This window comes from Nannospalax galili, unplaced genomic scaffold, assembly GCF_000622305.1.
Source record: "Nannospalax galili isolate Female #2095 unplaced genomic scaffold, S.galili_v1.0 scaffold841, whole genome shotgun sequence".
In the NCBI taxonomy this organism is placed as follows: Eukaryota; Metazoa; Chordata; class Mammalia; order Rodentia; family Spalacidae; genus Nannospalax; species Nannospalax galili.
Genome location: NW_008345000.1, coordinates 300214 through 328084, shown reverse-complemented (window position 1 = coordinate 328084; position 27871 = coordinate 300214). Strand labels below are relative to the sequence as shown.

The 27871-nt window shown below is 53.0% G+C and overlaps 2 protein-coding genes and 1 long non-coding RNA gene across 4 annotated transcripts in view; 2 read left to right on the top strand and 1 right to left on the bottom strand.

Annotated features, from left to right (window-relative positions):
• Positions 1–287: 287 nt before the first annotated feature.
• Tmem106c (transmembrane protein 106C) lies at positions 288–3095 on the top strand. Its single transcript, XM_017800168.1, has 4 exons — positions 288–330; positions 535–694; positions 786–975; positions 3055–3095. Exons 1-4 carry the CDS (start codon positions 323–325, stop codon positions 3093–3095), a joined length of 399 nt encoding a protein of 132 aa, XP_017655657.1. The 5' UTR covers positions 288–322.
• Positions 951–3610, top strand: LOC108491235. The gene is made up of 3 exons (XR_001872633.2): positions 951–975; positions 1339–1391; positions 3055–3610. It is a non-coding gene; the product is annotated as an uncharacterized LOC108491235 (long non-coding RNA).
• A 2336-nt stretch (positions 3611–5946) lies between these two features.
• Positions 5947–27871, bottom strand: part of Col2a1 (collagen type II alpha 1 chain) — a 30281-nt gene continuing 8356 nt past the window's right edge. For both annotated transcript variants that reach the window (XM_008841288.1, XM_008841290.1), the window contains 46 exons: positions 27294–27338; positions 27127–27180; positions 26710–26763; positions 25986–26039; positions 25609–25662; positions 25425–25478; positions 25117–25161; positions 24171–24224; positions 21670–21714; positions 21217–21270; positions 19477–19575; positions 19139–19183; positions 18953–19051; positions 18732–18785; positions 18404–18511; positions 18000–18053; positions 17812–17910; positions 17610–17663; positions 17042–17140; positions 16623–16676; positions 16200–16253; positions 15846–15899; positions 15550–15603; positions 15279–15323; positions 15013–15111; positions 14648–14755; positions 14270–14323; positions 13953–14006; positions 13575–13628; positions 13185–13238; positions 12794–12901; positions 12283–12336; positions 11875–11928; positions 11017–11178; positions 10754–10861; positions 10461–10568; positions 10192–10245; positions 9957–10064; positions 9708–9761; positions 9461–9568; positions 9166–9219; positions 8638–8745; positions 8008–8296; positions 7439–7626; positions 6873–7115; positions 5947–6520 (listed from right to left, as the gene is read on the bottom strand). In XM_008841288.1, the coding sequence (XP_008839510.1) occupies positions 6374–6520; positions 6873–7115; positions 7439–7626; positions 8008–8296; positions 8638–8745; positions 9166–9219; positions 9461–9568; positions 9708–9761; positions 9957–10064; positions 10192–10245; positions 10461–10568; positions 10754–10861; positions 11017–11178; positions 11875–11928; positions 12283–12336; positions 12794–12901; positions 13185–13238; positions 13575–13628; positions 13953–14006; positions 14270–14323; positions 14648–14755; positions 15013–15111; positions 15279–15323; positions 15550–15603; positions 15846–15899; positions 16200–16253; positions 16623–16676; positions 17042–17140; positions 17610–17663; positions 17812–17910; positions 18000–18053; positions 18404–18511; positions 18732–18785; positions 18953–19051; positions 19139–19183; positions 19477–19575; positions 21217–21270; positions 21670–21714; positions 24171–24224; positions 25117–25161; positions 25425–25478; positions 25609–25662; positions 25986–26039; positions 26710–26763; positions 27127–27180; positions 27294–27338 (3855 nt within the window). In that variant the 3' untranslated portion in view covers positions 5947–6373. The remainder of the gene's footprint in view (positions 6521–6872; positions 7116–7438; positions 7627–8007; positions 8297–8637; positions 8746–9165; positions 9220–9460; positions 9569–9707; positions 9762–9956; positions 10065–10191; positions 10246–10460; positions 10569–10753; positions 10862–11016; positions 11179–11874; positions 11929–12282; positions 12337–12793; positions 12902–13184; positions 13239–13574; positions 13629–13952; positions 14007–14269; positions 14324–14647; positions 14756–15012; positions 15112–15278; positions 15324–15549; positions 15604–15845; positions 15900–16199; positions 16254–16622; positions 16677–17041; positions 17141–17609; positions 17664–17811; positions 17911–17999; positions 18054–18403; positions 18512–18731; positions 18786–18952; positions 19052–19138; positions 19184–19476; positions 19576–21216; positions 21271–21669; positions 21715–24170; positions 24225–25116; positions 25162–25424; positions 25479–25608; positions 25663–25985; positions 26040–26709; positions 26764–27126; positions 27181–27293; positions 27339–27871) is intronic.

The window sequence follows — 27871 nt, the reverse complement described above, 5'->3', positions numbered from 1 at the left end:
GGCTCTTACCTGTTGGAGCCTATTTCTGTCCCTTATTTCTTTTCATGAATGAATGCCAGTTAATTCTTTGAAAAAGATATCTGGTCTTGTAACTGCCCCATTTTGTTTACTTATAAATGGTGGTGCCAGGGCTTGAACCTTGCATGCTAGGCAAGTACTCTGCCACTGAGCTAGACCCCAGCCCTCCCTATTTCCTTTAGTACTGTTTGCCTAAATGGGATATCTCTGTCTCTGTTATAGTCTGGGAAAGGAAACTTGAGGCTAGAAAAGTTAACTGGGAGGATGGAATTGGAAGGAACTGGGGGAGCATGGTGTCCTGGAGATGAGCAGGTACCTAGCAAATGAAAAGATGGGTTTCTCTTCTCAGGGTGCAAATGGTGTTCAAATGGGTTTGAAAGTTTCCCCATGCCCTCTTCCTTCTTCCTGTTTCTCTGTGCTTTCCTTTCACTGTACCTCAGTTCCTCGTTTTGCATTAATCGTGACTGTTGGGACCGTAATTCTGGCACCCACTTGGTCCTGTGCTGTCGTTTGCAGTAAGCAGCATGTCCTCCAGTCAGTCCTGCTCTGCCTCCTAGCATCTGGCTTGGTGTTTTTCTTTCATTTTCCACATTCGATTGCCATGGACGATAATGGCATCAAGGTGGTGAAGGTCACGTTGAATAAACAGGACTCCCTGGTAACCCTCGCTATCGTGGTAAGACTTACGGCCTCACTTCCTGGGCTGTGCACTCACTGCCCATGGACCGGGATACTTAACACTTGGTTCCTCCCTTGCCCTTTTCCAGGCCACCCTGAAAATTAAGAGCTCCAACTTCTATTCTGTGGAAGCAACCAACCTTTTCAGCCAAGTTCAGTACATGAAAGCCGTGGCTGGCACATACGCAACCACTAACGTGTTGCTCATCCCACCGCGAAGTGAGCAGCTGGTTTGGCGTCCTTCAGGGCCTCTGGCCCATGGGCACGGGAGGAGAGCAGGTACTGTAGCTGGGCTCTTTCCTTTTTTCCTCTCATCCCCACCTGAGGAAGACCTGATGGCTCTGTAATTATGAACAGTTGTGGGGAAGGGACAAAAATAGCTAGTATTTAAGTATCTTGGGAGCAAAAGACTTTGTACGAGAAAGACACTTGCCAAATCTGAAGGAGGTGGTATTATAGCCTGAGGCCTACTGGCCTCTAAAAAGAAGAGGTTAGAAGTATTCATTAGAGGCTCCTAGGCTGTATAAGGAAGAAACTTTACACGTGATGAAGAATGATCCAGGTCTGGACATAAAAGAACAATAGTTCTTTTATGCTAAGCTTGCTTGTCACAAGCTGATTCAAGGTCTTATTTATTTCCAGGTGAATTTTACAGTGAAGGCTGCTGAGGTGGGAGGACCATCTTCCTATGTCTAGTAAGGATGGTGTTCTCTGTATTGTGCTGTCTGTCTGAGGAGAGTTAGAGTCCTCAGTTGAGTCCTGGCCCTGCCTTAAGTCCCAGATTTAGCCCATGGAGCCCTAGTGTTGGCCTGTGGCTCTTCTAGAACAGAGCACACAGTGCCCTCTGGAGGTTGGAGATGGAGATGTCTCAGGAATGAAGTAGCTTCCGTGAGGAGGATTAGCACCCCACACACCTCCACCTACTAAGAGGACCTGGTTTGAGGTGGGATTTTCCTTCAGCTAGTCTGCACTCTTGTCTGCCAATGGATGGACTGCAGCCGCAAGATAGAGTCTCAGAGGAGGCGTGAGTGGCCAGGTCCGGGCTCTGCTGAGGTGGGCCCGGCTCCCCGTTGGCAGGGGCCTTGGAGAACCTTGCCAAGCAGCAGCTGGTGGTGGCGCTTGACACTAGGTTTGCTCCCCACCCCCATGACCAGTCAACCACAATTTAGTAAACAGTGCAGAGGCTGAGCCCTGGAGCTGTGCTGCTGCCACACCCGTGACAAGGCTCATGGTGATGAGCAAGAATGATACCTCAAACAGGGCATGCCCTGGGTGCATTTCTTATTTCCCTTTCTGGATTGTGTGTGTATGTGCACACATGCGAATACATGTGTGTAGAGACCAGAGGTTGATGGCAGGCGTCCGCCTCAGTTTCTCTAATTGCTTGAGACAGGGCTCCTCACTGAGCTTGAAGCTGACAGATTGTCTGTTTAGACTGACTGGCCTGCAAACTACAGGGATCTGCCTGTCTTCAGCCCCAGTGCTGGGGTTACAGATGCACACCGCCATGCCCAGTTTTTACGTGGGAGCTGAGGATCTGAACTCAGGTCCTTATGCTTGCAGGGCAAGCGCTTTACCCACTGAGCCATCTCCCCACCCCTTGTTTTCTCACTTTCTAAAATTGCCTCCATGGTGTTTTCCGCACAGTTTTGAAAAAGCTGCTCGTTTTTGTGACCTTTTTTGTTTGTTTCGAGTCAGGGCCTCCCTGTAGCCCTAACTGGCCTGGAACTCGCTATGTAGACCAGGCTGGCCTCGAACTCACAGAGATCCGCCTGCTTCTACCTCCTGAGTACTGGGATTAAAGGTGTGCACCACCACACCCAGCCAATGCAATTGAAGTTTCAAAACATGCAGTTAATTCTGGTCTTGTAATGCTGTGAACATGTTTACTTGTGTCCTTAGCACCCCAAACTTCACATTGAGGTGCCTTTCATGGTTTAACATGGTATTTGTCAGTTCTTTGTACGTGTATGTATACGTTCATGTGGGGGGTACACATCCGTTGTGTGTTTGGCTGTTGTTCCTCAGGTCCTTGATTTTGAGGTGTGGTTTCTCACTAACCTGCGGCCCGCTGAGTGCAGTAGGTTGTCTGGCCAGTGAATCCCAGGCATGTGCCTCTTCCCTTCTCCAGTGCTGGGCTTATATGCACTACCATGTCAGGCTTTTAAAATGTGGGTTCTGGGGATTGAAGTGAAGTGTTACTGTTTGCAAGGCAACTTCTTTACCAGCAGTGCTATCTCCCCACCCCCGTATCTGTCAGTTCTTGATCAAATACCTAGAATTTTCTTTCAGCCACCCCCCAAATTAGAAAGAGGAGGTGGTGGGCTCAGGTGTCCTTACATCCCACTGTGTTCTCAGTGGATGGAAACCGGCAAGGAGCTGCAGAGGATGCATCCTGAAGGCGCAGTGTTGCTGGAGCCCCGTCCCCCCGTCACTGTTGAGCCCGCGACCTCTTCCTTTATCTCATGCTGCTGGTATAGTCTCCTGGTTGAAGAGTCCCTGCATGTAGAAATCTCCATTTATTTGTACGTTTACTAATTCTAAAGTATTGACTGCTGAATGCCAAGGATTGCAATTTCTGGCACATTTTGTCCAGTCACAGCTAGGAATTTATACCTCTCACCAGGTCCCGTGTAGGCCAGGGGTCATCGCCACCAATCATTCTGCAGTCCCAATTACCCCACAATAAGACCTTCAAGATCTTGGAGTCAACCACATTGGGATTCTAGCCCAAACTGGGGAACAAATTGTTAAAGAATCCAGCAGTTTGTTAAAAGTACTGATACCCAATTGCAGAAGAAAAAAAAAACAAAAAACAACCTGCATAAATCGCCACAGCCACAGCCACAGATTGTCTCCTTCGGGCAGAGTAACCTTTTCCTTTCTAAATAAAAGTCTCCATTATTTGTCAGCACTCAAGATTCTGTGTTCTTTCCATTGTATAGAAAGGGGGCCTTTCAGAAGTTGTCTCATGACCTACTCAGCATCCAAGGAACTTGAGAGGCAGTCTTGGCTGGAGCCTAGGCTGCTGGCTTCTAGTCCAAAGGCTTTTTATGCTAGATGCTTCCAGAGAAAGGAAGTATAAGACAGTAAAAAAAAAAAAAAAATCCTGACCAAGCCCTTGAGATCAGTGGGCCACTCTGCTGGCTCAGGAATCAATTGGATCCTATTCTAACTGGAGAGACCTCCTTCTTTTCCCAAGGTATCAGGGATCCAGGACTTAGCAATGACCCTGGCTGTTCTCACCTTCCTCTCTGGGCCAGGTTGAGAGCTAAAGCAACTGTAGGTAGCCGCGCTCTACAGGCCAAGCTGTGTGCTTTGACTTGACCTTAATTCCCACTCTACTTCCCACTCGAGCCCCTGCTGCTGCTGCTGCTGCTCCCCTCCTCCGTTCCCTGGGGAGCAGTTGCTAGTACATCCAGGATTTACGAGACACCCAGGAACTGGGAAATACCCAGATACCCGATGGCTTCTCACAAAGGTCTAAGCCAGCCGCCGGGTCTACTGGACTGCTTTCTTCAGAAAGATCAGGGACCTGTTTGCAGACAGTGGAGTGAGCCAGGAGTTCTGGTTCTGCAGTTGGATTGACAGGTTGGAGCTGCACTCCCGGCAGCTCCCAGCTCCACCTGTCATCTAAGGCAAGTTTCCTAAGCGTCCACCCAGTCGGCCTGGCCTCCCCTGTGACAGACATCATTAGCTCTCTTGGTAGATGGGAGGTTGTTATGTCTATGTGAGGCGTGTGTGTGTGTGTGTGTGTGTTGGTGTGTGTGTGTGTGCGTGATGGTGGCGCACACACACTAGGTCTATATGTTTAAGGAACTGGTGAGCCATTGTGGACATGCTAAAGTTTACATAATACATAAATATATTTTTATGTGTGTGTGTGTGTGTGTGTGTGTGTGTGTGATGCTGGGGCTCAAACACTAGGTCTTGTGTATGCTAGGGAAGCACTCTACCATAGAGCTATACTCATTCCCTTCAATGAATTTTACATCATCAGTTGAGGATTAATGTAAATAAAAGTCCAACAAAGATATCTTTTGTTTCTTTTTATTTTTTTAAAAGAAAAGCTGTCACATTTGTTTCACAAAATGCTGTCAAGGAATCCTGCCCACGTCACACATTACCACCATTGCGACTCTCTAGTGGGGAAAGGAACGGGCCCATTTCTGATGCACACACTCAAGGCTTTGAAAGCAATGGCCGTAGGGGAAAGGGAAACTTTCCATCCTTAAGTCTGGTGTTATTCAGAGGAGACCCATGGAGACTTGAAGTGAAGGTCCAGGGAATGATGAAGGGATGGGAAAAGGAGGCTGGAGGCAGGGAGGGGTTGCCCTTCCCTCCCTCCTTGGCCCCAAACCTTACATAATCATCCAGATTGCTTATATGCACCTATCAGAGGCCCCTGAGAAATTCACACTCTTGCTCTGTGTTCACCTTTCACCTCTTTCCCACCCCACCTTCCATGGTATCTCCCACCCAGCTATGGCCCACACACTCTCTGCACCTCCCCAACACTGCGAACACATATACAAGATCTCAGTGCTCTATGCCTTTCGGCTAGCCTGCTGGGGAGGTGTGTTCAGTTTCTACTCTCAAGGATGGGGTCATCCCTCTAGTGTGCCTCTCTTCCCAAATAGCGGTTTGGATATAGTGTCCCTAGAAGGTGCTTGTGTTAAAGGCTTGGTCCCCAGGGTGATGCTCGTAGGTGGTGGAACCTTGAGAAGTGGAGGGTCTCAGGTCTTGGGGCAGACTTTCAGAAGGGACTGTGGGACCCTGCTGTCTTCCTCTCACTCTGCTCCTGGCTCCTGGAGGAGCTCTGGCTGTGACTTGAGCTGCTGCTATAAGCTGCTGCTATCACTGAAGGCCTAGATCCATAGGGCTGTCTAATCTTGCAAACAAATGGCAAAAGTGTTATTTTTATCTTACTTTATATTTTACTTATCATTTTGAACCTCCAGAACCATGAACTAAAACTTTACTTCATAAGTAACCTGTGTTGAGTATTTTGCTGTGATAACATGACACTAATACATTTGGTCTCTGGTCCCAGGCCACCACTGGGTTCTGTGCCATGCCAGAGCTTACAAAAGAGGCAAGTCTGTGCGTGTGAGGTTGCTAAACCAGGCAGTGTGACCTCTAACACCCCACGCTTGACTACAATGCCAGTAGAAGGCCCCAGGAGCACATTTGGGCACGTCTATAGAGTCAAGGACTAATGGGAACAAACCGAAGAAACAAGTCAGCATGTACTTTCCATTAATTTTTTTGTTTTTAATATGAATTAATGTTTTAAAAAATACAGAGGTGTTTGACACAGAATAGCACCATTGTGTAGGACACACAGTTCCTGCGCCCAGCACCTGCAGGGATCTTCTGGTCTGGGCTGGGGGTGGTCACTCAGGGGCGTTTGACTCACACCAGTTAGTTTCCTGCCTCTGCCTTGACCCAAAGGTCTTACACGAAGACAATAAATAAATAGAACACCGAGATTTTATTTTGCAGTCTGCCCAGTTCAGGTCTCTTAGAAAGTGGGGAATAGTCCGAACTGGGAGGCAAGATGAATGGACATCAGGTCAGGTCAGCCATTCAGTGCAGAATCCTAGAGTGACTGGGATTGGAAAGTACTTGGGTCCTTTGGGTTCGCAATGGATTGTATTGTTTCTGGTTCCGGTTTTTACAAGAAGCAGACAGGCCCTATGTCCACACCAAATTCCTGCTCAGGCCCTCCTATGTCCATGGGTGCAATGTCAGTGATGGGCAGGCGTGAGGTCTTCTGTGACCGGTACTCAATGACAGTCTTGCCCCACTTACCGGTATGTTTCTAGGGAGAAAAAGAGGAAATGCTACTCAGTAGATGTCTTCCACTCACATACCAGCTGCCCACAACCCCCAAACTAGGCAACCACAAAGAGTGAACCACCCTAGGCTTCCTAGACTTCTTGGCTTATCCAAAACGTCTTCACTTCAACAGCACAGCCCTCTCCTTCCTTCTCGTCTCCCTCCTTCCGTCTCCACAACAGACTTCCCAATAAACTGGCAGCAATATGCACCTCTCTCTTACCTGCTTGTCTCCTCCTATACCTCCTTGACTCAAGCCTACAATGATCTTATCACTCTGACCAGGACACCTGCCATAGGTCAACCTCAGCTCCACTCCAGGTAGTCCCACTTACCGTGCAGCCATCCTTCAGGGCAGTGTACGTGAACCTGCTGTTGCCTTCAGCCCTTATCTCCACATCATTGGAGCCCTGGATGAGCAAGGCCTTCTTGAGATTTCCAGTTGCTTCATCCAGGTAGGCGATGCTGTTCTTGCAGTGGTAAGTGATATTCTGAGAGCCTTCAGTGGACAGCAGGCGTAGGAAGGTCATCTGGACACTGGCAGTGTTGGGAGCCAGGTTGTCATCACCGTAGCTGAACTGTGGGCAGAGAGCCAGGGTATGAGGCCTGGGAGCTGACATTCACTGGGATCAGAGGCTGCGGGGCATTCAGCTCTTCAGGGCTCAGAGCAGCTGCCGGGGTTCTATGATGGTAGGGAGATGGGATGATGTTTCTGCTTCCAGGGAATGGAGCGAGTTTAGAAGACCTCTTTTCGAGCTCTAAATCGGGAGAGAGAGTCTTCCTCCTCTTTTCTTCCTCTCAAGCCCAAAGGAATATTGATGGAAAATGTGGGGAAGGGGCCAAAGAGGAGGGAGAGAGAAGAGAAACGTGGCGCTGCTTGGCCTAGAGCAGGAGCACTCACGTGGAAGCCGCCGTTGATGGTCTCTCCAAACCAGATGTGCTTCCTCTCCTTGCTCTTGCTGCTCCACCAGTTCTTCCTGGGCACACTTGCTGGGCTGGGATAGACGCAAGTCTCGCCTGTCTCCATGTTGCAGAAAACCTTCATGGCATCCAAGGTGCAGCCCTGGTTGGGGTCAATCCAGTAGTCTCCTACAGGAAAAGAGGCAGCACCCATCAGGCTCAGACTCAACCCTGAGGGCCAGGCTGCCTAGGAGAGACAGCCTACTGGGAAACCAGCAGAGGGGAGGCTTGTGTGTGGTCCAAGGGAGCCAGACTGAAGGACACAGGGACAAAGAAATCTGGATGGAATCCTTGACGCTAAAGAAGGGGCTAAGGAAAAAGGGCAGATGCAGTGCCTGCCTGCTGGATCTACCCTGAAGTCACTTCTGGCATGGCTATCTGCCAGAACCTTCCAGGCCTGGCTCTGTCCTGCACTGAGGTATAATGGGGTATGTCTGCCTGGCTGCGGAAGGCAGCTGTACTGGTGAGCTGACTCCTCTCTGGGGGCAGGGCCCTGTCCTCCAGACTAACCGCTCTTCCATTCGGGGTGGCAGAGTTTGAGGTCCCGGCAGGTGCGAGCAGGGTTCTTGCGGGAACCCTCAGGGCTACGGATGTTCTCGATCTGGTTATTGAGGGACTTGAGTGTGGCATCCACCTCAACATCATGCTGTCTCAGGGTACTGGCTGCCTCGTCAGCTCGCATGTACTGCAGAGGGTCAGGGCCCTTCTCTCTCTGTCCCAGACCGGCAAAGGCAGACATGTCGATGCCAGGGCCAGGAGGACCTGGAGGGCCAGGGGGGCCAGGATTTCCAGGAGGACCCTGCAGCACGAAACCGAGAGATCAGCCAGGAACCATGAGGAAGAGCCCCTCCTCCATCCCCATCTGCTGGAGTGTGCTAACATGTCCTCCTTCCAGTCCTGTGGTGAGAACAAGGGGCAGCAGGCCAGGACCAAGAAAACCACAGCAGCATCCCCATTTCCTCCCTGATCCCTCTCTTCTGTTTCCCAGAACCAATCATGGGTCCCACAACCCTCTGAAGGGTCCTCAGCACACAGGATGCCATCACCACTAGCTGCCAGCCATTGCCCCTGAAGATGGCCGGAGCACCTGTGACGTGCTGGGAACACTTCAGAGAGCAGGGAAGGAACCAGGACACTTACAGCAGGGCCAGTTTCGCCTGAACGTCCACGGGGACCTGGAGGCCCGATGGGGCCTGGGATTCCATTAGAGCCATCTTTGCCAGAGGGACCAACGGGGCCGGGTGGACCCTGCAGGCCAAGAGAGAGAAAAGATGCTGAGAACACAGCAGCCACACCAGGGAGAGGTGTGGAGCAGTTACCATTGTGTAGCTGGCTATCATGGTGGTACCAGCTACTCTGCCTCCAGGTCTCCACATTGCTCCACCATACACTCTAAATCTGTCTCCATCTGACCAAGGATCAGCAAGTTAGCTCCATGGCTCTCTCCTAAGCTCATGTTTGTAAAATCCTGTTACCAGGTTTGTCTTTCAGCCACTGTGACCTCCGGTGCTTGTGTCCTTAGTCACTGCAAGCCAAGGTACCTTCTGAGAGGACTCCTGAGCCCAAAGCTCCCTGGAGCAGCAGTGCCCACCCCTACCCGCCCTTGCCTGGGAGATTTGGCCCACCTAGCAGAAGGGCTCACTCCATACCCAACACCATCTCACTTACTCTAGGGCCAGAAGGACCAGCAGGGCCAGAAGCACCCTGGTCTCCAGAAGGACCCTGTGGAGAGGAGAAAACAGTGGAAGTCAACACAGCCAGATGTAGAAATACATCTCCTTGGGACTGGGAGATAAGAATGGGCCCCATCCTGCTCTCTCGCCTCTGTCTTTCCCACCCCCTGAGAGAGCCCAGGGCCTTCTTAGGATGACCCCAAGCTGTTTTGGTAGCAGGGGTAGCTCAGTGGACTCAGTGGGAGGGCAGGAGCAAACCCTCATGGACAATAACGTGCAGTGTCACCCACCGGAGGGCCAGGCAGACCCTGCAGGCCAGTGAAGCCTCGGTGTCCCTTCAGTCCCCTCTCTCCAGGCTCTCCAGATTCTCCTTTGTCACCTCGGGGGCCTTGAGGGCCCTGAGAACAAGACAGACACAGATTGGGTCAAGTTGGGACCAACAGAGCCTTCTGTGTGCCCCACCTGAGCCCCGGTACTCCTGCTGTTCCCCAGGTTTGGCTCTGCAGGAGACTCAGTACAGTATGCTCCAATACTTACAGGGATTCCGCGGGCTCCTGCCGGTCCTGAGGGTCCCATAGGGCCCTGTGCACCCTGTGAGGAGAGAGCAGAACAGTGTCAGGGAAAGGCTAGGACGGGGCTCCTCTCTTCCATATCTATCCTGAGGTCCGAAGTCCCCAGAACCCAGAGACAATCTCCAGTTACTCAGCATAGGGAAACGCAAACATGGAAACACCCCCAGCCACCTGGCCCCCTCCTCTCCAGCGTCTCTGAACGTAGGATACTCACAGCCTCTCCTCTGTCTCCTTGCTTGCCAGTAGGGCCAGCGGGGCCAGGAGAGCCAGGGGGCCCAGGAGCTCCAGGAGCTCCCACTGCACCAGTTTCACCACGATCGCCCTGAAGGAGACAGGTATCAGGTCAGTGAAGAACATTCCAGAGGAGACAAGGAGAGAGGCTCCTTTGCCACCCAAGCTGGCACATCAGGCCCAGCAGTGTTCCCAGGACACCTGTTCCCAGCACTTACCTTGACTCCAGCGGCACCATCTCTGCCAGGGGGGCCATCAGCACCAGGGCTGCCCTGGGAAAGGGAGATGAGAATTTGCTTAGATCTGCTCCCTGCTTTGCCCTCCTGCCCTCATCTGAAGCCTAGGCCTATTCGCTTCCACCCATCTAAGGCTTCGAAGACTGAGCATCCTCTCCAAGCATCCACCCACCTTCCTTCCGTGCACCCAATTCCTGGTCTGTGTGTCCTTCCCTCAAGATCCTCCCACCATACCAGGTTCTTGGGCTCACCTCTCGTCCAGGTTCACCTGCAGGACCTGTCAGGCCAGGAGGCCCCACAGGACCAGGAGGACCTCGGTCTCCAGATGCACCAGGTGCACCCTGCTTGCCAGGCTCACCCTGAAAGGATGCAGACAAAGAACGTGAGCATACATGCTAAACATGCCTGCCAGGACTCCACTGCCCCCTTCAGGGGTACAACTGACAAACGGACAGTTCTCAGAGTGCTGAGTGGATGAAGGGAGCCTTTGACCTGAGCCAGGTGGGGCCCAGCTGGGCTGGAGGGAGACTCATCCTTCACTCACCGATGGGCCAGGAAGGCCAGGGAATCCTCTCTCACCACGTTGCCCGGGCAGACCAACAATACCCCTCTGACCAGCCAGACCCTGGGGACCTGGAGGACCATCGGCACCCTAGGAGAGGAGAAAAGAACTGACCTGTCCATGGCTCTTCTTGCCCCCACACAGTCTACTCTGCACAGCTCCCCTCCTAGGCCCCACAGCCCTGCTCCCTCCTCCCACTGCTTGGGGAGCTCAAGCACCTCTCATGGGTTTGGTGAGAGACTTACAGAGGCACCATCATCTCCAGGCTCTCCTTTCTCGCCAGGGGGCCCTGCAGGACCTTGAAGGCCAGGGTCACCAGCTCTACCAGGGGCACCACTGTCTCCTCGAGCACCTTTGGGACCATCTTTTCCAGAAGGACCAGGAGGACCAGGGGGTCCAGGGTTGCCCTAGGAGGAACAAATATGCAAAGTAAGAACTTGTTACCTTTCCCATCCAGGCTGCTGAAGTCACTATAGCCTCATGGACAGCATCATAAACTGCCCACCTCTGCTCTTATCTCCCCTGTGAGAGCTCCGAGCAGTCAGCGTGGCTCCACCACCCTGCTTTGCCTTTCCCTATCCATGTGGAATCCCTCCTGCTGGGTCAGCTTCACCCTCCATACCTGGTTCCTCAGGGAACAACTCCAACCTTCTCCTCAGACCCAAGCCATCTGCTTGCCTAGTACTCCTCCCTAGTACCCACACTTGAGCTGAGCTTTTCCTCATCTCTCCTCTGACACTGACGCCCCCTAAGGGTCTGGTCTGGGGCTCATGAGCTTCTTTACAGAGCATGGATCCAGGTGCATTGAAACATGCTTAGGAAATGTGTCCTGGATGAAGGCTATCATGCTAACCTTTCCAGCATGCCAACCCAGAAGTCTGAGGGCAAGCCCAAGCCAGCTAGGAATACTGTGGGGTTCCCTGCCTTGCACCAGCTGCCAGCGACCGATTAGCTGCTTCTCTCAGGAGTGAGAATAGGGAAGAGAGTAGGGGCTAGCCTAGAGCTCTCTTGACCCTTATCTGGGAGACTGGTCTGGATGAATCTGGCCCTGCCTAGGTCTCCCACACCAAGAATAAGATGATCTAACCATGAGTGGCACTTACATTGGAGCCCGGGGGTCCGACACGGCCAGCGGCTCCAGGGAATCCAGTAGCTCCCTGGGAAAGGAAAGGAAAGCCCTTGAATACCCCAAGTCCTCAGAAGGGTGGAGAATCAGAGCTAGAGGGGATGTCTCAGAGGTAGGGACCAAGAAAGAACAAGTGAATAGATAGACAGGGAGAAAGGGTCCTATTGTCTGGCCATAGAATCAGGCACTGGCAGGGGACTGGGTGGCAGGGCTTAGGGCTGGGGGACTCTGGAATGACTGCGCACCCAGAAGACTAAGGTGTCTTTTCTCCTGCCAGGCTGTGGGATGGCTTAGGTTGCGGCCTGAGCAGGGTTGGGAAGAAAGAAAATGAAGAATCTTGAACCCAGCCCACTGAAGGAGTCATGGGCCAGGAGGACTCACTCACCGGGGGGCCTTGGGCTCCTCGTGCTCCCTTAGGACCAGTCACTCCAGTAGGACCCTGGAAGAGAGAGAGGGCAACAATGAGGCCCAGAAGACCTGCCAAGGGCGGTGAGCCTCTGTCTGAGCGCCAACACAGGGTCAAAGCACAACTTCCTGGCACTGGATCCCAGCCTGAAAAAGCTGCTTGCCTCACCAGTTGAGGACCCTAGGGCCTAACTGACAGGTGCTACAATCCCAAGGTCTCACCTCCTGGGAAGCGGTTCCCTCTGCTCCCCCCAGGAGTCCAGCTGCTTTGTCCTGGCTGTCTGATCAATGAGAACAGTCTATACCTGGTGTGGAGCCCTAACACCCCACTGTGTGCTCCAGACATCGTGCCCTAATGTAAGCCTCTCCTTTGACTAACAGGTGGGGGCATCACCCAGGCTCCCAGACAGACTGCTAATCTACTAGATTTTCTCCTCATAAGGCAATCACTGCCTCATGGGAGCAACAGTCAGGAACTCAGCAACACCCACCTGTGGCCCAGGCGCTCCAGAGGGTCCCTGGGGACCGGGGGCACCAGCATCGCCTTTCTGTCCGGCCTCTCCTTGCTCACCCTTGGCACCAGGCTGGCCATCAGCACCCTGTAACAGGAAGAGGGGGCAGATGAAGGAGGGGCAAGCTGATTACTCCAGGTTCTGCCGGAAGGTTCTGGGAGTATGCGTGAATGCGTACTAATTGGATCTAAGAAAGGGCTGTTATGTTGCAACGGAAACGTAAAAGGACTGGAAAGGAGAAGCCATTTCCTTCTTCATTACCTGCTAGCCCTCCCTTCCTCACTCCCCCACCAGAAGGTGTCCTCGGGTGCTGCGCATGCAGTCAGCCTGCATGTAGTTGGGTGGGTGCAGGATAGACCAGTATACTCACAGGAGGTCCAGCAAATCCAGCAGGTCCAGGGGGTCCAGTCTCTCCACGTTCACCCTGTGAGAGAAAGCCCAGGAGGTGTCAAGTTCTGCCACCTGCCTGCCTCTGTGCCTTCCTGAGAGCCAGAACCACCCCCCAGCCCAGCCTCCTGTCCAGTGACCCCTGAGAGATGGCATCTGAGAGAGCTGAGTCCCAAAAGAAGGGACCCAGGGCAAAAAGTTTCTCTTGGTTCAAAGGTCCTAATCACTGACCACAGCCTGGGCCCCTGTGATGTCTCCCATCTCTTCTCTCCTCCTACCCCTAGATCCAAAGGATAAGGCCAGGCTTAGGGCCCAGCAGGCTCCCTGGCTCCTGGGAGCAGAGGGCACCTGACTCAGAGGAGTAGATACTCACCGGAGCACCACGAGCACCAGCACTTCCAGCAGGGCCAGGAGGTCCAACTTCTCCCTAGGGGTTGAGAAGGTGGGGATCAGAGTGGGCCCTGGGGAGCCAAGAGCATTCAAGAAGCCCTGATAGTGGAAGGAGGACTGGGGTCCCCAGCCCGCCCACACCACTTTCCCTTGGTCTCAGCTGCCCCTTCAAGGCCTTGGCTGAGGGCACTTTCCCCCTTACAAGGCACATAGCCAAGGGCTGCATGCTAACAGGACCCCCCACCTCCTGCCACCATGATGGAGGGGGATGCCTGAGAGTAAGAAGACTTGGCTGTCTCTGACAGAAGAGAAGGAGACTTCCTGGAGGAGACAGACAGTGAGGAAGCCAGCCACAACTCACCTTCTCACCATTGGCACCCGCTGGGCCCGGCGGGCCGATGGGACCTGTCAGACCCTGGAGGGAGAAGAGTGTAGATGATGGAGGTAAGGAGAGTCAGGCCAGCTCGTAGGGTTCCTTGGGCATTCAGGGATCCTACACCCAGCGGACCTTGGTGGACCTTCCCACCATCCCAGAACTTCTACTCGCTGCCTGGTCCCCAGATTTGACACCCAAGTCCCTGTGGTTTCCCAGTTTCTTCCTGAGTGCTAGAGGCCTACGGAGTCCCATATATCTGTCCCCACCCTAATCCCCAAATCCTATAACCAGCATTCACTTACTCGTCCACCGTCCTTTCCTGGAGCTCCCTCAGGGCCTTTCTCACCAACATCACCCTGTAGAGAGAGAAAACCAGCTACCTCAGGGGGCACTTCAGAACCCTTTGCCAGCTCAGCCCTGCCAGGCTAGGCTCTGGGACCCAGTTCCTGCCCAAGGGGATTTTCTGTAGTCTCGGAGCTGGTGGTAAGGAACAGGAGATGAAAGGACAAGGGGAAGGAGGTCATGGACACAGAGTTTTGTTGGGGGAGGGGTCTCCAAGTTCCTTAAGAAGGAATGATCAGGATGAGGCCATCATCTACAGGGGAACAAGGAATGAGTGTGAGGAGCAGATGTGTAGCAGTTGTGGCTTTGGGGAGAGGCCTGTTAAGACCAGTACTTACTCTGTCTCCCTTAGGTCCAGCAATACCAGCTGCTCCCCTCTCACCGGGCATTCCCTGAAGACCTGGAGGGCCCTGAGCCCCAGGAGGGCCAACTGGGCCAGATGCACCCTAGGGTGAGAGGCAAGAGGAGTCTGTGGAGAGTGGTCGCTCTCCATCAGCCCCACTGTGTGCAGCTTGGATAACCAGTGCCCAGATCCTTCTTCCCTCTCTTCTTCCTCCCCAAATCTCCTAGCCAGCACCACCTTCCACTTGCCCCCCATGTTCTTCTTGGCTTCTGTGCCCCTTCCTCTCCCTCTCCAGCCTCAGTGAGCCTCCCTCGGACTGGTACTGGTGGGAAACCCCCTGCAGGACCTGGCTTCACTTACTTTGGGACCATCAGTACCAGGAGTACCGGGGAGGCCACGGGCGCCCTGGAGACCCTGGGCACCGGGAGAACCACGTTCACCTGGAAAACCTCGTTCACCCTGTGGCAGATACCAGCAATTAGGCAAAATTGGCGAGAGGTCAGGGAAAGAAGCAGGGGGCCCTCAGGAACCCGTGAAGCAGGCTTTGATGCTAGGAGGCATGGGCAAAACTGCACAGAGAGAAGGAAGGCCTAAGGAGACCCAGCACTAGGCAGCAGGGTACTCACCCTGGGACCCACAAGGCCGGGGGCTCCAGCTTCACCAGGAATACCCTGGGGCACAAAAGACAGTGTGAGAGTGAAGGCTGCATGTTCCAGACCCCAGAGCATGCCTCCTATGGTGACTGAACATGCCCACAGGAAGGCTGAGCTCAGACTGTGTTAAATGTGATGAGCCTGGACAAGGGTCTGGGACAGTCCCAGGCTTCATGGGGCTCCTCATGCACTCCTGCCCTGGTCTCTTGGACATGAACTAAACAAATTTGAGTTCTCTACTCACTTGGTCACCTGGTTTTCCACCTTCACCTGGGGGACCGGGAGGGCCAGGAAGTCCCTAAAAGCCAAAGTGAATGGATTAGAAAGGGGTGAGTTTGCTGTCCCAGCCCTCCAGGAAGACTCAGCACAGAGTGGACCCAAAGGAGGCAGCCACGAGAGCCAGATACAGGGAAACCTCATCCCCTGGTACCCTAAAAGATGGTGAGACCTACCAGGGCATGAGGGTAGACCCATAGTACCTTCCCAGGGAGCCCTAGACATGGGAAGGGACTGCATAGAGAGCCTGGTCTAGCCACCTACCTGGAATCCTGATGGCCCAGGGGCACCCTGCTCGCCTCGTTCACCAGCAGGTCCCTGCAGAGGAAAAAGAAGGTAAGCCAGGCCAGGACTGTGGAGACCCCAGGAGCCATAGCTAGAAGCCGTATGTGGGGGGTCAGCAGGGCAGGCGGAACAGAAGTCTTCCTGCACTGACCAGCCAGTAAGCACCTCACCCTACTCTTCCCTCTACTATGTTCCCCTGCCTCCTGGGACACCCTCTCTTGGCTGGGACTGGTTCAGCCCAGATCCACTCCTTCCTGTCAGCTCCTGGGTAGGTCTGAAGTCCCTTGCCTCAGCCCCTCAAAAGTCACCCAGAGAAGCTGGGTAGGTACTTACAGCAGGGCCAGGGGGTCCTGCAGCGCCTGTCTCACCATCTTTGCCAGGAAGGCCCTACAGGGCAGAGGAAAAGGTGATATAATGACATGTCTTACACCGTTGGCTGGACTGGCGGATGCACTTTTTGGTTTGGGGTTTCCAGATCAACAAAATCCCCAACTGAACTCTGTTTCCACCCCTCACCCCTCCTAACCCTTCCTCTCTGCCTCCCCCATTTCCTTCGGCCTTCCTCTACAGACCTTGTACCCCAGCCTTGCCTCCCACACTCCCAGCAGCCAGAAGACTCCCTGGGTACATGTGTTGAGCCACAAGAATCAACTTTTGATAACCAAGGATCTGAAGACCATGTCTAGGGAGGACGCCTCCTGTCCCTGCCAGGTTTTATGCCAACACCAAGCCATAGGCAGTGGGGAGGACACTTACTCTCAGACCAGGAGCACCAGGCAGTCCCTTCTCACCAGCTTTGCCAGGCTCACCCTGGAGGAAGGGAAGAGAAGACCATGAGGTAGAGGGTTGAAGAAGGGCACAGAGCAGGCTAGGGAGTCTGGAATCTGTGGCTGCATCCTGAAGGGCAGCAGAGGCTAATGCCAAGTATCAGCCTCTTCTCTGATATTTAGAGGCAGCTAGGCCAGGCCCTGCTCCATGGCATGTCACAGCTGGGATGTCCTGAGGCTCTAGGGCACCCAAGTCTCCCCCAGATCACATGCACTTCTGTAGGACATGAGGGCTGCTCATGGTACTGCAACCTTACTCATCACTTGTCACGGGTGAACTCTGTTCAGGAGCCAGCACTCCAGCAAGGAAGGGGGTGAAGGGAAGCAGAAGAGCAAGCTGTTACTTACATTGGCACCTTTAGGGCCAGGGAAACCCATGACACCAGGCTGTCCACGAGCCCCCTGAGGACCAGGAGGTCCAGGGCGACCGTCTTCACCAGGGGCTCCCTTAAAGACAGGATGCCATTCTCAGAATATAAACTCTCTGATCACATATTCCCATCAATACTACTAAGAGCCTGCTGTGTTGCAGGCATGGGATGAGACACCAGCCATGTACATGCATCTAAGGTTGACCAACATCACACACATGGGTCCCTATGTGGCAAGGTGCTCCTGGCTCAAAAGTCTGCCTTTGCACCTCTAGGCTTTGTCTCTAACCTCCCCCACCCCACCCTAGGATAAGCCCAAATGCGTGGTGTGTGTGTTGCAGGGTGGCATTATCAGAGCTCACAGCAACTGTGTAGGTCACATCTGGCTGTAGAATCTACCTTCTACCCCTTTTCTTATACCCCAGTTATTCTTATTCCTCAAAATGCATGGAATCCCAGGCTGCCTTCCCCCAAATGCCTTCCCCCATCACCTCCTCAAGGATATCCATACCCTCCCAGGAACCTCAGGGTGATGACAGACTTACAGAAGGACCAACTTTTCCTTGAGGACCAGCATCTCCAGGGCGACCCGTAAGACCCTTTATGCAGGAGAGAGAAGAAACGGATGTTGGGGCAGGCCCAGGACCTCCCAATCCCAGCAACACATCTTGGAGGAAGCAGGCTGGAAGGGTATAAAGGTCTATATAGCATCTAAAGTCAAAGACAACAGTGGTACCCTCTCCTTACCCGGGCTCCAGGAAGGCCAGGTTCTCCAGGACGACCAGGGTCACCATTGGCTCCCTTGGGGCCAGCGAGGCCACTGGGCCCTCGCTCTCCAGGGGCTCCCTACACCAGTGGAGATGGAGACAAAGAGTCAACAGAATGTCTTGTAACCAAGAACTCAGGGAGGAATGAGCTCCTCTTTCCCCACTCACCTTGGGACCTGCCAGACCATCTTGACCTGGGAAACCACGGTTGCCAGGAGCACCCTGCGGGGAAGTAGGAAGGAGGCAGGGAGTGAGGGTGGTTCCTCCCAAGCATGCCTGGAAGGAGCTCCATGAGGCTTGAGGGATCCATCCATCCACCCATCACCACAGTATCTATGGAGCAGAAGCCAGTCTGCAAGACTCTTAACATCTAGGGCCTGTGGCCTCCTTCTGGCAAGGAGCTCACTGTTTTGTGCCATTGTGGGGGCAGAGGGCACAGACAGGAAAAGGACACCTGTACCCCTTATGTTGGGTGGAGAAGAGAGGAGCATGCTATCTAGAAAAGTCATGGGACATGGCCAGAACAGAGACACAGGACTGGACTCGTGAAATAGGGATCACTGCCTACTTACTCTTTCTCCAGGGGGACCGATGGGCCCTGCACCACCAGGCTCTCCCCGAGCACCTCTTTTGCCTTCTTCGCCAGCAGGACCAGGAGCTCCCTGGGGCCCTGCAGGGCCCTGGTAACAAACACAAGAGAATAGGGTAAGATTCATTTAGCCTTGGGAAAGCTCTGGCTTGGTGCGCAGGGAAGTGGCCTTAGGAAAACTTCAGGGAGAGAGGGCTGGGCAAGAGAGGGCTGAGCAAGGACCTGGATTAGGGGATCCAGCGGGCAGTGGGCAGAAGGGTGCAGCGCCCACAGCTGCAGTAGGAAAGAAGAGGACTTGAAACTTTACTCACAGTTTCTCCCTTAGGGCCTTGTTCACCTTTGAAACCAGCAATGCCAGGCTCACCCTAAATGAGAGGAAGGAAGTGCTCACAGTGGGTTCTCATCACAGAGCCTGCCTACCCCAGAAACCCTGTTAAGGATGCTCTAAAAGGATGTGGGTATGAGCTAGGGCAGAAGGGCACAGAAACCAGGGACACAAAGGTAAGATTTGGGGGTCATTTTAGGCTCTTACCGTCTGACCTTTGGGGCCTAGAGGACCAGTTGCACCTTGTGGGCCAGGAGGGCCACGGGGCCCAGGGAAGCCAGGAGCACCAGCAATTCCAGGAGCACCCTGTCAGCATGTGTAGAAGAGAGGAGTGTCAGGAGAGAGGGAGAAGGGACAACCATCCCAAGGATGCAGTCCAGGGCCAGCACTTACAGCAGATCCTTTGGCTCCAGGAATGCCATCGGTTCCAGGGTTACCCTGAACAAAGAGACAGTGTCACTGTAAAATAAGCTGCAAACAGACCCCAGCACTTCCCACCCTCTGGACCCCAATCCAATGACCAGGGACAGGTGCTACTGTCCACTTCATGGGCATGCCCACTGTGTGTTTCATGGGGAGCACTGAGGGTCGAGGGAACCATGTCCGGGGGTCAAGGGCAATGCTTGGCCAGTCTGAAGGTTTAGTGGTTGGGGCCCAATGCACCTTGAAGGGACTCAGGTAATCAGGAGGGCCAAGGCCACAAATGTAGACCAATGAGGAGCAGTACTTACAGAAGCACCTGCAGGCCCGGGGGACCCAGGAGTGCCAGGCTCACCACGAGGACCTTGAGCACCTTCAGGACCACGGGCACCAGTGGGACCAGCCTCACCCTGTGAAGAGAGTCGAAGGGTGAAGGGAGGTAGGCAGCAGTTCAGGGCCAGCTACGTGCACAGCTCTGCATATGCTCACATACCTGCATGTGAGCACCCACGTTCACACAAGTTCTCACACAAGTCTGTCATTTCTGTTCCCAGCTGGCTGGGCAGCATGGTGTGATGACTTCCCACCCCCACCTTCTCTATTCTTCACCTCTACTGTGCAAACCCACTGTACAGCTGCACAAATGCCTGCTTGGCTCCCGCAACAGGCAGCTTGCTGGTTCCACCAGCACCCATCAGAGAAGCCTGGGTTAGGGGATGTGCCATCCCAGTGCCATAGGGTACAGACAGATGGGCAGACCTTGCTACCTTTCCTGTCTCCTTCTATTGGATGGGGGAACAGAAGGCGGAAGGGAGGGATTGCCCGATTCCTGGCCTTCTGCTTCCCCCGGCATCTCAGCTCAGAGGCTGCTTCATCTCAGCCTAGCGCCGTACAATCCAGCGTTGGCTCCAGCCTGTTTGAAATGCCCAGAAGCCAGGGCAGAAGCGAGCTGGGACAGGCGCCCGAACTCTACTTTTCTCTGCTCTAACTTAAATGCAGCTTGATTTTTCTTAGCCTCTGGCAGGCCCCTCCTGTGCAAAACTGCTCCTCTTTTTATTTTCCTTTTTTCCTAAAAGTACTAACTGGCCGAAATCTGGCTCTCTGGACCCAGCGTCCCTGGGGAGGACTACTGACCTGGAGAAAGGGCAAGGCCTCCTCAGGTTCCTTCCCAGCTCCTTCTTCCTTCACTTTCGTAATTATTATTTTCTAAAGGTCAGGCCCCCTCACCTTCCGCTGTCCCTCTTCACAATGGGTCTCCTTCACCCAGTTCCCTGAGGCCTCAGACACTGTCTGGTTGCCATGGAAACCCCCAGGAGGGGAAAAGCAACCTGATGCCAGTGACACACGGAGGCTCCTTATTCATTTCCAGGGACATTCACACTGGAATCCCTCCTGGGCCACAGGGGCCTCTCCTTGAACTGGCTAGCCTCCCACTGGCCTCTATTAATCCTTGGAAGAACCTGTTAACAAAAACCCAGCACCCTGAGAGTGAGACAGAAACAGGAAGGGGCAGAGGGATGCAAAGGGCGTCTGTGCCCCCTTCCCTCAAGCTCCCTCTGGGTATGGCAGCTTACACACACACACACACACACACACACACGCACACACGCACACACGCGCGCGCACACGCACGAGCACCCTGAGAGTGAGACAGAAACAGGAAGGGGCAGAGGGATGCAAAGGGCTCTCTCCGCGTCTGTGCCCCCTTCCCTCAAGCTCCCTCTGGGTATGGCAGCTTACACATACACACACACACACACACACACACACACACACACACACACACACGGCTTACTTGTTTTCTCTTGTCCCCTCCCTGGTTTTCCCGCTCCCCCACATCTCTAAAGTCCCCCTGTACATCACTTCTCCCTCCCCACTCTCTAAGTGAACCTCCGACTTCTATCATCTAATCTAATCTTACTCTCCCTTTTAGCGAGATGGGAAGACATAGGTGCTGGGATTGCCTCACAAAGGAACCCCTAGAAAGGGTTATGGGAGGAGAGGGCTTCTTGGCCCTCTAGGATTCCTGACTTGACCAGCAGAGCACGCACCTTGGCACCGGGAGCGCCAGGGAAGCCAGGACCACCAGCAGGACCGACAGGACCCTAGGGAGAGGGAGAGGGAGCCAGGTAAATGCCAGATCAGGGCAGAATCCATACAGCCCCAAAGAGAGACACCCCCACCTTGCACCTCTTTCCCACTTTGTATTGATTTCGCTCTAGTCTACCGCGGCCGCACTGCCTGTGTACCCAGGGAACTCCAGAAATGTGCCTTGCTTTGCTGGACTCCAGAAAAACAAGGCAAGTTCCGGACTATATGTGTAACTAACAGGAAGCCACATGTCTTTGAGCTCCTCAGAAAAGACTGCAGAGGGTGGCTGGAGAAGGGAAGCTGCAGAAGGTGGTCATGTGCTCAAGGGTCACCCTTCCTCCTCCATCCCAGCACAAGTCAGCTGTCACTGAGGTCACACCTACATCCATCTGCTGAGGACGAGGTGCACTTACCGGGGGTCCAGCAGGGCCTGGCTGGCCATCATTGCCCCGAGCACCCTGTGAGCAAGGAGAAAAGAAGCCACCGATGAGAAAGGTGCCCGCGGGTCCAGCTGTGTCTGCTGTAGCCCAAGGGGAGAAAACTAGGGGAGCACTGTTCTGGGGTGTCCTCATTGGAGCATGAGGAGGGCAAAGTGTGCAGGATAGCCTGCAGCAGTGGACACCCGTGGGGCATCTGCATGGGTGGTGGACAGAGGGCAGCAGGGGGCTTGTTTCTCATATTTAATGAACGTTGAATAATTTCCCAGCAGTCCTGTCACTTCTAAAACTTCAGTTAGACTCTGTACCCCTGACTTTAAGCTGACTGATCATTCAGAAATTCAGTGAACTGGGCAAAAGGAAAATGACAGAGGCAAGTAGTCACTTCCCTTGGCACTTGCTGCCTGTGCAGAGGAAGTCAGTGAAGGGCCTGATTGACCTTCTGGGTTAAGACTAGGGTAAGCCTTCCTCTCCCTCCTCTCCATGAACTCAAGCTCCCTCAGTGTGCTGGGCCCCTCCTAGACAACTTGTTCTTAAGGACAACAAAAATGCTCCCAGAATGTCTCCCTCTGGCCCAGGGAGCTGCTCCATGATGCGAACTGGGCACTAGCCCTGATTCAGAACCACACCTGAACTCCTATCCTGGAGAGATTTGGCTTTGCCAAGCAATGCAGGGCTGATCGTTCTTTTTCTACAGGGCTTGTGCTTTGAGGGTTTCCCTTGTTTGGGCCGAGCACCTCCAAGGTTCTTTCTTTGGGACCTCTACCCTAACTCCTGGAGCCATTCTGTTGGGTACAGCCAGGTCTAGGATGTAGCAGAGGACCTTTCTAACAGGTCTTTGCCTATTCCCAGAAGCTGAAGGGACAAGTGCTCTGTGGGAACTGTCTTCTTCCTGGTGTAGTCCATCTTTCCTCAAAGAGACTATCCAGACTGGCAGCCCCCCCATGCCCCCCCTGTGCCACCCACACCAAAAAAAAAAAAAAGCCCAGGAAAACAAGATTCAACCAAAGAAATTCCTGGCTGGCCCAGCCATTTTGGGAAGCCCTGGAGGCCTTCCCTTCCAGGGGCCAGTTACCAGACAGCAGAGCTGGGCATGAAAGGAACAGAAACATCTGCAGGCTCTTCCTGCAGCTGGGCTGGGGCGAGGGCACAGTGTGGTCTAAGGGAGGGAGTCGCATGAGTTGCCTGTGTCTGGGGCCTGCATGACCACCTTCTGGAAATCTAGGTGCAGAAAACCTGTGGGAAGCCTCAGTGTAGAGGTTTAGATCGAATAAGGGGGCAAAGAAAAAAAAGCTCAAAATAACGTTCTAAGTCAAATCTTATAACTACACTACCAGCCTGACTACTATATAGTCAAAAAACAGCAAGGAGAACCAAGAAGTGGGACCTTGGATGGCTCTGGTTGACAGTGGGGGTTGAGGCTGCTTGTTTCACAGATCTGCTACTGAGGGAAGTTTCTTCCACCCAGATTCATGGTCTGGAAAACAGCCTCGCAGAGCGGCTGCCCAGTAAGGACCTTGGAGGAGGTGCCTCTGAGCTTGGGTGGCTGGAGTGCGGAACCAACAGAAAGTATCATCATCTTCCTTAAACATACCTTTTATCACATCACTCACCTGAACAGGCACCTACAAGGCCTCTCTATTGCCAGGGGAAGCAAGCTAACTGTATCCATCTGGGAACTGTGCCCTCCACTGGCTGCCAGTCCCCTCACTCAGAATTTCCCACATTAAATAGAGGTCAGCAGAAACTGAGGCCGCAATGCACAGTCTGTCTTAATCTATTTAATCTTTCTGGGCCTCAGTCCCCTCTCCTCTAAAATGGGAAGAACAGGTCCTACCTCACTGGGTGAGGCAGAAGATGAGATGAAGCAAAGCATATCAGATACTAAGCCTAGAAGGGTTGCTGAAGGAGGCCGTTGGTGACATACCACAACACCACTGGTGGCAGCATCAGGCATGGAAACCTGTGAGTCAACGCTAGCCTCTTCTCTGCTTTCCTAGGATACTAACCTCTGAACAACTGGAAAGGGTAAGAGTAGCATAGCAGCTCTGTCTGCTAAGTCTGTCCCTACACTCCAACTGCATGAGCTATGAAGGGTGACCTGAATAATCCAGACTGCTGAAGAGGGTATTGCTTGTACCACCCCACTCAACCACTTCCACCCTGCAGGCCCCACCCTACCTGCCAATATTCAGGAAAGAACATTCTGGTATGATGATTGGTATGATGATGCTCCCTGTACCTCACCAAGTTGGGTTTTGTTTGTTGGGAGGCAGGGAGCTGAGACAGGGTCTCACTATGTAGCATATGTTGGTCTTGACCTTGTGAGTCTCCTGCCTTACCCTTTCAAGCAGTAGGACTAGGCATGGCCCCCTCACCCAGCTCATGACTGAGTCGCTTTGGGGGTCGAGTGAAATCAACTTGTAAGGTGTAAAGTGTTGAACATATGGTGGCAACTGGCTTTGTGGGTTACTCACCGCAGCACCAGCAGGGCCAGTCCGTCCTCTCTCACCAGGCAGGCCTCGGGGACCCTGGAACACATACCAGCACAGCTCAGGTGGGAGTTGGCATAGCGGTGGGCTGAGCGATGACTCCTGCCGAGTTCCCTTCCCACACCCAGGAGGCAAAGGACAGCCTCCTAGTGGTGCTGCCTGCCAGCTCCCACTGCATGGGGCAGCACAGAGTTTCCTCCATGCAACCCACGTGTGCTTCTCTTGCTGCCTTTGGAGAACCTAGCTACGGGTACGGCTCACTTCTTACAACAAATGAGCTTCCTGAAGTGTTGAAAAAAAACAGAATTTAAAAAAATTTTAAGGGCCAGGCGTGGCAGCGCATGCCTTTAATCCCAGCACTTGGGAGGCAGAGGCAGGCAGATCTCTGTGAGTTCAAGGCCAGCCTGGTCTACATAGTGAGTTCCAGGACAGCTGGGGCTACAGGGAGACCCTGTCTCAAAAAGACCAAAAAACAAATTTATTTTTAATTTTATGTGTATGACTGTATTGCCTGCACGTACATGAGTGCACCCGTGTCGTGCAATGCCGTGGAGGTTAGAAGAGGGCTTCAGATTCCCCTGGAACTGGAGTTAAGGATGGTTTGTAGCCGCCATGTGGGTGCTGGGAATCAAACCCTGGTCCTCTGTAAGAGCAGTCAGTGCTCTTAACCACTGATCTGTCTCTCCAGCCCCAGAACAAACAGAATCTTTAACAACTGAAGCATAGTTTAAGAGTGTGAACATTTCCTGTTTCAAGGAGATGCTGGTGAGATCCTGAACACTATCTACTACATGTTGTTTTCGCTCTTAATCAGATCCAATCTGCAAAACCAAATATCTGCGTTTGCATGAAGAGAAGGCTGATGTCTGCAGTGTAGCCGTCTGGCAGGCCTTAGACGGCCTTCCCATGCAGGGCCGACACTCGAACTCACCATCGGGCCTGGAGAACCATTCTCGCCAGGGGAACCACTCTCGCCCTGGAAAAAAGACACACAGTGTCAATGTCTAGAAACCTCCCAGGAGAGTCATGGAAAGGTCTGAGTGTTTCGACTAAGGCTGAGACACTCCAGCTTCAGTTTCAGGAAGGACAGTTTCCCCAGCTCAGAGGCCTGGTGTTCATCTACCAGGATGCTAACTCCAACCATGTGCTAACCCTACAAACCGTGCAGCATCTCCTGACTGTAAAGAAAGGCTCCTTTTGTCCTCTGTGCCCAACCCCCTGTGTTTTGTGGTCTCTTACCTTCACACCCGGAGCACCAGCTTCTCCCTTAGCACCATCTAGGCCTGGGTAACCCTGAGAAGCAAGAGAAAACATTCAGACACACTCCTGGGAACCCAAAAAGAAAAACAAGATGCATACCCCAAAATGTTTCCTCTCCTCCAAGCAGCCCCTGCCTTCCAACACCTTCATCCATGATACTTACTCTGTGACCCTTGACACCAGGAAGGCCTGGGGTTCCTGGGAATCCTCGAGCACCCTGCAATGCAAAGAAGAGATCCTCAGGGCTCAGGGTAGAGTGGGGTAAAGGCTGCTGTGGGCCGCTGGAGAACCTACAGAATCAGCTTGCTTGGGCCACTGAGAAGCATGCCATGACCTCGATAACATCTTTCAGCTAAACTCAGACTCCAGGCTCCATGCCGCCCTCACCTTGGGCTCACACAAATGATCGCCAGTGTGAAGGTATGGGGTATGCAGGCAGTACCCAGCTTTACACTGAGCTAATGAAGCTGGATGAGCTGAATGGTCTAAGGAGGGAGGGTTTTGGAAAGCTGTTTGAGGCTTGGAAAGATGGAAATTTACCTGAGGGCCAGGAGGGCCTCTTTCCCCAGATTTTCCAGGTTTTCCAGCTTCACCCTGAACAACAACAAAAAAAAAGGTACATCATTTTCTCTGCTTGGCCTACTACAGGGCAAATCATTCCAGATCTTTTGCCCACCTGCCTACTCATCCTAGGACCCCCTCCTCCCTGAATGTCTCTGGTGGGTCATGGTTTATTCTTTGGCAAGCTCGTCATTCCTCCCCAGTCTCCCTGGCCAGCTTCTGTTTTTCTCTCTTGAGCTCGTGGACTGGCCTGTATGTGTATGCCCTGACCTCAAGAAACTTTACTGTGGGATGCTATTCATAAAAATGGCTGAAGAAAAGCGAACTCTTGTCTCTACTTCGTTTGCATCCTCCATAGACATCCTGACTGAGGCTGAGTTTTTTCTACCTCGTTTACAATTGAGATGATATTGGTGTTTGTTGAACGATCCTTTCTTTGTTTTTCCTTCTCTACATCTTTCTGCCTTGTGTTTTCCTGTCCTTTCTCTCATTTCCCAATTTCTGTTCCTGAAGCTAATGATGTTTTAATGATTCTCCTTCTCACTAGCTCTAAAACAGTCCCCAGGGACCTGGCAAGCTAACTTGTGTAAATGGTAGACAGCCAGAGTTTAGGACTGAGCGGTCTGGCTCCTCAGGGAGCCTCTGCATTCCCAGCACCCAGCACAACCTTCTCTAGGTAACGGGGTTTCTCAGGTCTACTCACATCATCACCAGGTTTTCCAGGGGGGCCAGGAGGACCACGGGGACCCATGGGACCCTACAAACAGAGAATTTAAGAGATGGTTGGAAGGGGGGGCACCATGGATAGAACTCAGGAAGTTTTAGAAGACAGTTCTCCTATACAGAAGAAAAGTCAGAGCAAAATTGCAAAGCAGATCATGGTGGGAGGTGGGGGCAGTGCAGGCTGGTGGCCCCTGAAGGGGAACTGCCATGACCAAGTTCCTGCCATTCTTGGTTCTCTGGCAGACTGCTCCATAAGTAAGGAGTGGCATCTGATTTCCTTATGCCCCCTCCCACTGTGGGGAAGAGTGGGCAGAGCCCGGGAGTGGATGGTAGCTTGGGTCTGAGGGAACGTCCACAGGGGCTCCCTCTCCAGGAGAGGGAAGTCTGTGGTACTCACAGAGACACCAGGTTCACCAGGTTCACCAGGATTGCCTTGAAATCCTTGGGGGCCCTAGAAAGGAAAGTGAGGATACCAGGTTGACCACCAGGTTGACCACCAAAACTGTGTTTTCAAAATCTGCCAAGATCTTTAATGCCACCAAGATGGAAAGACTCAACACTTACGGGGGCACCAGCTGGGCCTGGAGGTCCTCGAGGTCCCATAGGGCCCTGCATTACAGCAGAAAAATGAGAGGTTTACTGAACCTGCTTTATCGTCTGCTAGCCAAAAGCCAGACAAAGGACAAGGAGATTCTGTGTGGGGCAAGGGGCCCCCAATGGCTGCTCTCTCTCCTTTCCCATTCCCCATAACTACCTATTTTTATTTATAGGCACCATTTGGACAGAGAAACTGGCCTTGCTTTCTCTTGGACTACTGCCATGTTTACTAAAGTCTAGGTTTCATTTAGCATGTGCCAAGCCAGAGCTGCAGGGCTGAGATTTCCTGCTGGAAGTCTTGTGGATACCAGAGAACAGTAGCGTCTGTCCGCATTCTTCAGTTCTCATTCCAAGAGCAACAGCAACTGGCCTTCTAACGCTCCAGCTATATGCATCTCTCCATCCTCATTCTTCTTAGTCACTCCAGAGCATTATTAAAACTGCCATTCATCACCATTAAAAACCAAACTCTTTGGGCTAACTAAATGAGAGTTGGCATAACTGATAGAAGGAGATAGATGCTCTGAACAATTATCTGCAAGGCC